This window comes from Primulina huaijiensis, chromosome 17, assembly GCF_012295235.1.
Source record: "Primulina huaijiensis isolate GDHJ02 chromosome 17, ASM1229523v2, whole genome shotgun sequence".
In the NCBI taxonomy this organism is placed as follows: Eukaryota; Viridiplantae; Streptophyta; class Magnoliopsida; order Lamiales; family Gesneriaceae; genus Primulina; species Primulina huaijiensis.
The window spans coordinates 17,038,078-17,049,265 of record NC_133322.1 but is presented as its reverse complement, the minus strand read 5'-3'; the positions used below and the strand labels follow the sequence as shown (position 1 = coordinate 17,049,265).

General features: G+C 33.5%; 1 protein-coding gene across 1 annotated transcript; it reads left to right on the top strand.

The window, feature by feature from the left end:
- Positions 1 to 4,371: 4,371 nt before the first annotated feature.
- LOC140962652 (uncharacterized) lies at positions 4,372 to 5,028 on the top strand. Its single transcript, XM_073421604.1, has one exon. It carries the CDS (start codon positions 4,372 to 4,374, stop codon positions 5,026 to 5,028), a length of 657 nt encoding a protein of 218 aa, XP_073277705.1.
- The last annotated feature ends 6,160 nt before the right edge of the window (positions 5,029 to 11,188 follow it).

The window sequence follows — 11,188 nt, the reverse complement described above, 5'->3', positions numbered from 1 at the left end:
AGTGGCGGAGTGAATGAACATGACCTTGTTGGATAGAACAAGAGCCATGTTCAAGACTTCGGGTCAAAACAAGTCATTTTGGGTTGAAGCAGTCAAAACCGCTTGTTATATTATGAGTCGTTCTCTTTCATTGACGATTGATCTGAAGAATCCGATGGAGATGTGGATCTGGAAGTTAGCAGATTATTCTCATTTGCATACATTTGGAAGTCCGATGTACGTTCTGTACAGTGAGCAAGAAAGATCGGAGTTGGATTCAAAATCCAGAAAATGTATCTCCTTGGGTTATGCTGATGGAGTAAAGGAGTTTTGCTTGTGGGATCCTACTGTCCACAAGATTTTCATCAGCAGAGATGTTATCTTCGAGGAAGATAAAGTAAAAGGTGACAAAAACATATTGAATTCAGAAATTACTATATTCAGGTTGAAAATAAGACGGACGAAGGTCAAATTTATTGTAAAGCAGTACCAGAGCACGAAGAATAAGAACATGTTGATTTTGAGGTTCCAATTTGAGGTAGTCAACTCGAGACAAAAGACCACAAACTTGGCTTTCAAATTATGTCATTGAAAGCAATATTGCATATTGTCTATTATCAGAGGATGGTGAGCCATCGAGTTTCCACGAGGTTACTCAAAGGTTGGATGTATCCTTGTGGATGATAGCAATGCAAGAAGAGTTGGAGACATTAGACAAGAATAAAACTTGGGATCTTGTTACACTACCACGAGGGAGGAAAGCCATTGGTAACAGATGAGTCTATAATATCAAACGTGATGACAATAAACAAGTGGAGCGGTATCGTGCTAGATTGATAGTAAAAGAGTATGCTTAGAAAGAATAAATTGACTTCAATGAGATATTTTCTTCTGAGGTTTGGTTTACAACAGTCATAGTAGTGTTGGCATTTTGTGTAACATCTTGAAAATTTGAAGGTCCACGTAACCACATGCATGCAAGTTATTAAATTTCTTTGGTATTTTATTAAATTGTTTTAAAGCATTAAATACATGTTTATTTCATTAATTTTTGTTTTAATTCATTGCTTATTTAAAGTTCACGCATAATGGTTTTTAAGTTGTATTTCGCGCTCGAACGAGGAGCGGAGACTGGGGAATTATCGGGAAATTATTTTAATTACATGATTAATTTTTATTAATTAATATTTTTAAATGTATTTTCCAAGAAATGGGCTTTGTTGGGTATTTTTATCCGCCAGAGCATATTTTCAATGGTATGTAAATTTTATCGAAACGGAGGACTTTTTGAGGGTTTGGGCAATATTTTAAAAACTTACCTAAAAAAATATTTTTCGTGAGTGTGTTTGTACTTAATGGGCCTACTTTTAATCTTATCGGGCTTAAAACTCATTTTAAACTTTTAATTGTCAATTTAGGGCCCATTATCTATTAAATTACTATTTAATTATTACCTAAACTCCACTAAACCTAAAGTTAATCCTTCATCAGTCGACACCCCCTTCCCCAACCACTTTTCTCTTGTTTTCAGCAATCCTTCATCAGCCAAGCATCGGCCATAGCTTTTCTTTCAAGAAAAAAAATTCTCCGACGCTTTCCCTGACACCCGTTCTTCGACGTTCTTGCGTAGAAATCATCAGGCATGTTTGTATTTTCGTTTGCTCATCATTAACTCCATTAATATGCTGAAAATCATGTATTTGTTTAGAAATTTATTGATCTACATGATGTTTACCTTTTTGAGCAAAGTTTGATGTGAATCTTGATTTCTTGTGCATGAGACTCACAGTTTTGTTCTTGTTCGTGCAAGGGGCTGTCATGGCTGCGTGTTTATAGGCTAGTAATGTTATGACCTAAGGTAGAAAGGAGCTGTAGTTGGCTAAGTAACGATCACATTGAGGGATGATCGACGTTTAGCGCATTTGGCTCGGGTGGGCAAGATCGAAGGTTGAGAGTTGGGTGTTCGTGCATGTCTAGTTTCCAGCCAAGGAGCTAAAGGGGGCCAGGAACGGTTGGTCGTAGTCTAGGGGTCTGCCGACGGGTGTTAGATCGAGGGAGGGTTCAAGCTTGTGCTGCACGGCTCCTAGGTTAGAGCATGGGGCTGATGTTTTTAGCAGTAGGTTTAGCTAGGTTGGTTTTATGGAAATGTTTTCAACATATGATTTGTAGCACTCTCTGTTATCTTCGATTCGATAAAAAATTCATGATTTTTTGATTAGAAACGATGGAGATATGATTTTTATCGTAACGTCGCTCAAGATGTAGAATTTATGTATCTCAAAACCCGTCACCCTCGGTTATTTCAACTTCTGAGACTTATCGGTTGGTTTTATGGAAATGTGTTCAACATATGATTTGTAGCGCTCTCTGTTATCTTCGATTGGATAGCAAATTCGTAATTTTATGATAAGAAATGAGAGAGATATGATTTTTATCGTAACATCGCTCAAGCTGGAAAATTTGTGCGCATACGCTGGAGATTTCCTGCAACCTTTGGGCTTGTTTCTAGGTCGTAAGTGGTCTGAAATAAGTGGGTTAGAGGCTGGTCATGGAGGTTTGAGTCATGGTTTAAGTTGGGAAAAAGTTGGTTAAGTTTCGGGTTGATTCGAGCTAAAACCGGGACCATGGTTCAAGTTTTAAAACGAATCGGTTAAGTTGTAAAATGGGCTCGAGTTTACGTCTAGGAATGCTTTTAAAATTTTTTGAGATGTTTTAAGGAGTTTGGTAAGCTTCGATTCAAATTTTAGATGTCCAGGGGTAAAACGATAAATAAGTCCTATGATTAAACTAATTTTAGTTTTGGTACCATAACTGGTACTATTTCAAATTTAATGTAATATATTTGCTTCTTTTATAATTTTGAACAATGATACTCACATATGTAAACAATATATTACACTATGTTAGCGTGCATGTCAGCAACATCTAGCATTATATTAGCACTCCGTTAAATAATGGGTCAACGCGCATGTTGGTAATACAAAGCACTATGTTAGCAATCTCCGAAAAAACAATAACAAAAGTAACAGAGTTATATAGAAACACTAAAATCAAAATTAGGCAAATAATAAAATAAATAAAGTTATGTCAACACTAGTTTTCTTTATGCAAACAATTTTTCTATCTAGATCGAACAATTTCATTATCTTGTTGGCTATATCTTTTGTACCAACTGCACCCGTGGTAGCAATATCATCTCCTCTATTGTAATTTTCCTTGGACAGATCGAGATTTTTGTGATACGATCTCTTATTTTTAGACATCTAATTGTAAAGAATTCTATTCAGTCATTTTTGGATCATTAGGAAGTGTCGAATTAGGTCTTGGCCATAACGCATGTTTGGAACCATTCCCACATCCAAACCTGGAGAAGTTGAAGTGGATCCGAGAGTTTAAATCTTACACACCATTAAAGCTTGGTTTTCGCAATGTACCTCTAGCTTTTAGAACCTTAAATCTTTATCCATAATGTCAAGAGCTACATGTGTTTGTGCAATCCTCGTGCTTGATTTCGATCTTGTTGTTCATGAATTTAACAACCATGCGCTTCGGGATGTTCTTTTTAAGGTTGTCTTGGTGATATTCTTACACTCGTCGATCAAAATATCTTTTGAATTCTTTTCATTTAACCGTGCACCTAAATGGAGAAACCTCTGAACATAAATCAAAGTACAATTGAATCAGAGCATTTTACGATCGACATTCAAACAAATCAAAGAAAGAAATTAATATTACATTATTTAAATTAGACTTAATATCTTACTATTTACTAATTTATATATTTATAATATATATTTAATCAATTAAAAATATGCCCCATATTATATACTAATTAATCTTTCAATTAATTTGTTGAATTCTAAATGAAAAAAGAAACTATATCCTCATATATACAATATTAATAATATTAAAAAGTATAGAGTAAATAAATTTTTTGTAATTTATATATAATTATCATATTTTATCTGATTTTTTAAAAAATTTAACTGCTCAATATTATTTTATATAAATCTAAACTTTTGAAAATTTAATTCAACATGGAAGTCTTGAAAATAACATGAAAATTGTTTATAATAAAAAAGTTAATGTATTTCAAAAGAATTATATGCACGCATTACGTGCAAGGACAAAAAGTATTGTTGTTAGGATCAAGCGGCGCAACGTCAGCAGCCAGGGGCGTAGCCATAGTGTGGGCTGGGCTGGGCTGGGCTTGAGATTATCAATTTTTTTTTATATAGCCATAGTGTAGTCCAATTATTTCCTTAAGCTCATCCATTACAAAAATAAAATGAAAAGAAAAAAAGAGAGAAAGTAAAAAAAAACAATAGGAAAAAATGCGAGATGATGAATGAGAAGATTTTCTATGGAGTGTGAATAATTTTTGTGATAGTCATGACATGGTACGTAGTGCCTTATTTGACAGATCATTATGTTGAAGGTACTAAACGTTCTTGTCAACAGAAAAATCATTTTACAGTGGAAGAATACTATCATTTTCATGTATTCAATGTTGTGATTGACAAACAGTTGATGAAGTTGAATACACGATTTACTCAGCAATCAATAGAGCTTTTCACTCTCTTCGAAGCCTTGAATCTCAGTGATGGCTTCAAATCATTCTCTGAAAGTTCTAGTTATTCTTTGATTGATAAATTTTATCCCAATGATTTTTCCAAAGATGACATGAAACATTTGAAAACTCAATTGGATCATTACAAGCTTGATGTATTTGAGGATCCGAGGTTTAAAGATGTTGATTCTCTTCCTAAATTATGTCGACTACTAGTTGAAACAAAGAAATCGAGGATTTATTTCATTATTGATAGACTGATTCGTTTGGTCTTGACTCTTCCAGTTTTCACTATTACAACTGAGCGAGCATTTTCAGGGATGAAACTTCTCAAGATACCACTTCGCAACAAAATGGAGCAGGAATATTTAAATAATGCAATGGTTTTGTCTATTGAGAGAGAAATTGTTCATGACATTAATGATATAGATTACATAATTGATAGATTTGATCTTTTGAAAAATCGAAGTTGCGACTAAAGTAGTATTTATTTAAGTTACCTTCTTTTCGCGTAAGTTGTATTTTTTTTATTATGCGTACTCTTTCATATGATTAATATTTGAAATTTTGGAAAATATTTATCCAGATTTGATGATTATATTGTGAAAATCATGGATTACACTTAATCTTTATGTCATGTGAAAAATGTTGTATTGATTTTTAGATTAATTTTTTTTTTAATTTTCTAGCCCCCCATATTTTGAAATTCTAGCTACGCCCCTATCAGCAGCTTGACGCATGAGAATTTCGCAGGAGGTCACTCATCCCAGTAAGCTTACTTACACATAGTTCACACTGATTGACTTGCTGAGAACCCAACTGACAAGAACAAAATTTCAGTAATTCAAACACAACTGAAATATTTTGAGATAAATTTATTCACCCTCTTTAATTTTTGTTTTCGATCCTAACAAAGAGCATAAAGTAAATAACTTATTTGTAATTTATTTATTATGATCATATCTTTTTTTTATTATTATTTAAGTTTTTAATATATATTATTTTAATCTGCTTTTAAAAATTTAATTCAACATGTATATCTTGAAAATAAAAATAAAATTTATTAGCATAAAAAATTTATGTATTCAAAAATTATTTTATATTCACGCATCACATGTAAGGGCAAAAGGTATTGTATTGAAATTGATGAACAATTAAGTTTTTTTGAATTTACAAAATATTAACCAAGCTAGCCAGATAATTACTTTGTCGATCATTCTAATCACGAAAAATGAATAATTATCAAACTCAAGAGGATATGTTCATTCAGAGAACTCGGGACAACAAATTCTCCCGCCCTATCAAATTGTCGATTCTTTGTCAAGACAACTCTTTTAGGTATTTATTCAAACAAACAACTCTCAAGAAGCATACCTAAATATCCGAGAATGTTTTATTAAAAATACAAATAATGCAGAGCTGTTAAATGCCAGTATCCCTTGCACTTACTAACAATATTATTTTAGGAAATTTTTCTGGGACACATCGCACCAAATACCACGGGTAGTTTACAACCCAAGAAGCCGTTCAAATTTGAATGTTTTATTTTCTCCTATAAATAAAATCGACATCCAACCTTTGAAAGGTATTGTGAATCAATACAATTTAAAATATACTTTGCCAATTATTTTATGTGAACCAAGCCGAAGAAAAAAAAACACACCATTTACTTTGTAATATCTGATCATTTGAGGATCTTGCGTGTGGTTGAATTTGTTTCATAATAATTGTAATTGTGAGAAGGAGTTCTTCTGCAAAATTGAGCTAAGAGAGATATAATAGGAGTTTTGATTGACAAGTGTGATAAATACAATCCAAAGTGGGTTATTGCAAATTATTTGTAATTCCAAAGTTTTCCAGTGTAAAAATAGAAGGAGAGATATAGATGGATCACACCACCTTCGAACTTTCAGAAACAATTTTTTATCTCATTTTATTCTTGTTTGTCTAACATTGTCGATTTCAGTAAAAGTATCTTTAAGTGTTCAATTGAGATCACGTCTACTTGTGTGCATATCTCTAACCAACTTGCTAACTTGTGTCTCAGATGGGTTCAGTTAAGGTAACCATGTATCGAGGTTTGATAGGTTCTTTATTCTATCTAACAACCACTCGACCTGATATTGTATTTGCTATCTGTATGTGTGCTCGATTTCAGTCTGATCCTAAGCAATCTCATTATTTGGCTGCCAAGCGTATTCTTAAATGTCTTAAAGGCGCAAATATGTGGAAATAATGTATGCTAAAGATTCTTCTTTCAATTTAATTGACTATTCGGATGCAGATTATGCAGAGTGCAAGATTGACGAAAAATTACTAATAGAACATGTCAGTTTTTAGAAGATAGATTTATCTCTTTGTTTAGAAAGAAGCAGACTTCCATTGCAGTATCCACAACTGAAGCAGAGTATTTAGCTGCTGACAACAACAGTTGAGATATTATGGGATCATCACACATGAGTCACGAATTTTTTGTGATAGTACAAGCACCATATCCATCATCTAAAATCCAATTCTACACTACAAAACCAAATACATTAATGTCAGGCATCCCTTCTGACTTTTCTCTAGTTTTGTGAATATGTCTCAACTGAACAACAAGAAGTGGATATATTCACCAATTCACCAAGTTTTCTTTCTTTAGAAATGTTTTAGAGCTCATTAATTTATCGTAATGCTTCATTTTGAGGAAATATTGAGTTTTAGAAAATCAATTGATAAGACAAAAGTCAGTTACCCTTGAGCTCAACTAGTTATCTGTTTAGTATCTCTACTAAACTAAGTCACTGTATTCTAAGACTAAATGATCTTATCATCTTGTAGACCAAATTATTAATTATATTTAGTTCCTCATTAATATATGTGACTTTTATCCGATCAATTTCCAAAATTAACAGTTACTAATTCAAAAAGTTTTTTTAAACAAATTGCCACATGTTAGAAGAAATTCAAAAAGTCACAGTACATATATTCAGTCTAACCCTTTACATTGTTTACGCTTAGAATTTTTTTGCAAATCATTCTACCATTTCTATTATTTCTACTCTCAATCGCATTCGTCATTTCAATATCACAAATATTTTCAAATTTAGGAAAACTCTACAATGGCAGCAATCGCGACACCAACTTACATCATGATTGCTTTTGCAGTCGATTTCAACTCCATCTACGCCATGGATGATGCTTCAATTATAGGAATTTTCGAGGCAATTGAGTTTTCTAGACTTAAATCCTTTCTGGGCTCTTCGCTGGACATCTATGTACTTGAGTTGCTGAGTATCAATGAGAAAAGGGCTGTGAGCAGTGATGGAAAGCTTCTTTTTCTGTCAGAGGGAATGAAATCATCCTGGATGAGGTTTTCTTTGTCAATTTCTTTCAGATGCCCTCTAATGGGTTAATCAATTTCTCTTCTATTGAGGCCATCAACATCGAAGAGATGCAAAGACTTTTCTCTAGTTTTGGGAAAACAAATAAGACCTCTGCTCCTAAGAAAGAAATGAAGTCTGAGTCCAAGATTTTGTGCGATGTTGTGACAAAGTCTTTGTTGGACAAGGCAAGATCTTTTGTTGCAATTATCCCGGAGGAATTTCTATTCAACATTTTGAAGGCGATGGTTCAGTCTGCTAAACAATAATTTGGTTTTTCTATCCTTCTGAGTCATCTGCTTGAATATACTAACGTTTTTTGAGTGAATCACAAACTCTGTACAAAACAAAATTGTTGACCACATGTCAACTGATGAAATTCAGGAAGGAAATCCACGACGAGAAAGAATTCAAGAATCCTTCCAAGATTGGGCTCTCACATCCAAAGTCAATCAGTCTAACGCTCCCAAGCCTAAGATCAAGAGGAAGTTAATCACTCATGAGAGTAACTACGAGACAACACCTCCACCACCAGTCAAGAGAGCTAGAACCATCGAGACTAAATCAATCTCAATAGCAAGCAAGCTAACAACATTTTATGTTGAAAAAAGAAGAAGAAGAAGAAGACCGAAGTGAAGAAAACCGATCCACTATTACCCAAAACTGATCCCAAGGCAGTCACTGCTAAGGAAACTGACAAGGAAGTTTCCGCTAAGCATGCAGAGAATATGACTCTGATTGGAATAGCTGCTCCTCTTCAAACAGTTGCCCTACCCACCATTCTACCACCAGCATAGCCAGATGTATAGTTCAGAGATCCCATTGATTGTACCAGGTCTGGACTGCTCTCTCAGTATAATTGAAAAGGGATACAGGGGGAAAGGCATAGAAAATATAGGGGAAGCTGAGAAGTTCATACCCATATCTGCTGTACAAACTCAAATCCGTAACAGTAGCCCATGCTATGGAGAAAGTACTTTTTTATTATCTTATGAGAATTAAAAAAACTGACAATAATCTATGAAGAACTCAAGAACTATGATCCTACATGCCTAACTGCTCATGATGACAAAGCAACCTTCACTCAGTTGGATACAAATTTGAGTTCTCTTCAAAGCAAGGTGAAGTTCTGGAAAATTGATCAACAGTTATACATTCTAGTGGATTGCAAGAGATCCTCCAAGAACTTCACAAAAGAAAAACCTGCATAAGAGTAAAAGTATAAAGAGGAACAACACGAGAAGGACTCTTCAGATCAAATGTTTCAAGGAAGATATTTATCAAACTGAACAAGAATCAAGCTAAGCAAGACCTCAACCAGCTCAGCTGAGCAAATGATGGACCAAACTGAACTTTCAATCACGTAAGCACCAGCACGTCAGAAGTTAACTGAACCAGTTGAGGAGATATCTCTAGTTAACATTGATGAGATATAGAAAACAATAACTAAAGCCATTGAAGAAGTCCATGATGAAAGACAAAGTGCAGATATAACTAAGTGGTGAAGTCAGTCGAAGCTAAAATTCCTTTAGTTGAAGTTCCTGAAATATTTTTCATGTTTGCATCTCTGAGAAGCCAGTTGGCCACGAAACCTCCAATGGTTGAAAAGCCTGTTGAAACAGCCAAACAAATGGAAATAAAGGAATTGAAACTGAAGTTGTTAAAGCAGTTAAGCCAGTTGATGTTGCTGGACCAAACAGCCAGTTGATCATCTTTCTCGATCCCAAAGCAGATATTATTGTTGAATCGTTAGAATTGGAGATAGAATATGATGTTTCAATGGATAACATCCTCTCAAATCTGACTGTGATAAAAGCTTTTCTGTCACAAGTCAAGATAGGTCAGAAACTGACTGATACTGATATTGAAAATTTCAAAAACTTAAGGGTCAAAGATCTCAAAAATCTATCCAAAGATGTTCACTCCCTTTTCATCCAATTAGACTCCATGAGAAATAATTGTGCTTCAACGTCACAACTATCAAGTACTCATGATGTGCTCTCTCAGAAGATGGATTCAATTCATGAAAATTTTAATTCAAAGATTGATTCAGTTCACACTCAACTTTCAGCTAAGTTCGATACTATGTTAGCTCAGATGACTTCGGTTGTGCACATATTGAAGAGATATGTAGTTATTCCTGGTGTTGACAAAAAGAGGGAAGAAAAGTATAAAGCTGAATCTACTACAAAGAGATCTGACAAAAATAATGAAGACAGAAACAATAGATAGTTGATATTGTTTATCAAATTTACTAGAAATTGTTGGAATGTCAGTTTATCAGTTTCGGAAATTCAGTTTATCAAAAAATTGACTTAANTTATGATTCAGTTTCAAAGACATCAGTTTACATCTAGAAAAGCTAAATTGATGTTTGGATAAGTTTTTCCGTACAAAACTGACTGTGATAATGTACGATTGTCAAAGAATGTTGGCGTCGACAAAAAACAAACAAACGGATACCTCTTTTTTGAAACTCGAGACCGTTGGATTCAGAGACTATAATTAGAGAAGGGCTTTATTTTAGTAAAAAAAAACAACTTTTTTTATGGAGATTCAAGCTTTCAAGTATCTGAAATAAACTCAATCAGTGGAGCACATTTTACGAAAAATTTTATTTGATCATTGAGGATCATTAAGTGCTACGATATAACAGTATCTAAATTCATTGTATATGATAGCAGTCTGTATACTGTTATTCATTCAATTGAAGTGTAATAGGAGTTTTAGTCCGGCAGTATTTAGGTCCAAATCGAACTGGAATTTTCAAATTATTTGTACTATCCATAGCCTTCTAGGGTTAGCCTTCCAAAAGGAAGAAGATGTAAAGTAGGAACTGGAGTTACCTGAACATCCAGAAACAAATCCGCGTGCTTTCTAGTTTCAGTTTACTTTTCAGTTTACCAAACCAAGAACCGAGAATATATAATTCAGTTGTCAACCCTACTAAATTAAATTAAAGAAGTAAATTGTCTCTAATGTTTATTCAACCAGTGTTCTAAATACTACAACTGATCATATCACTTCTGAATTCATTTTATTTCACCGTGTGCGGAGAAACCTTTTAGCATAAATCAATGTAAAATTGAATAGGATCTTTTGACGATCGAGATTCAAACATATCACAGAAAGTAAATTAAGATTACATTATTTAAATTAGACATTAATATCTTACTATTTATTTATTTATAATATATATAATATTAAAAATCTGCACCCTCCTATATACTAACTAATTTTCAATTAATTTGGTGAAGTATAAATGAAAAATACA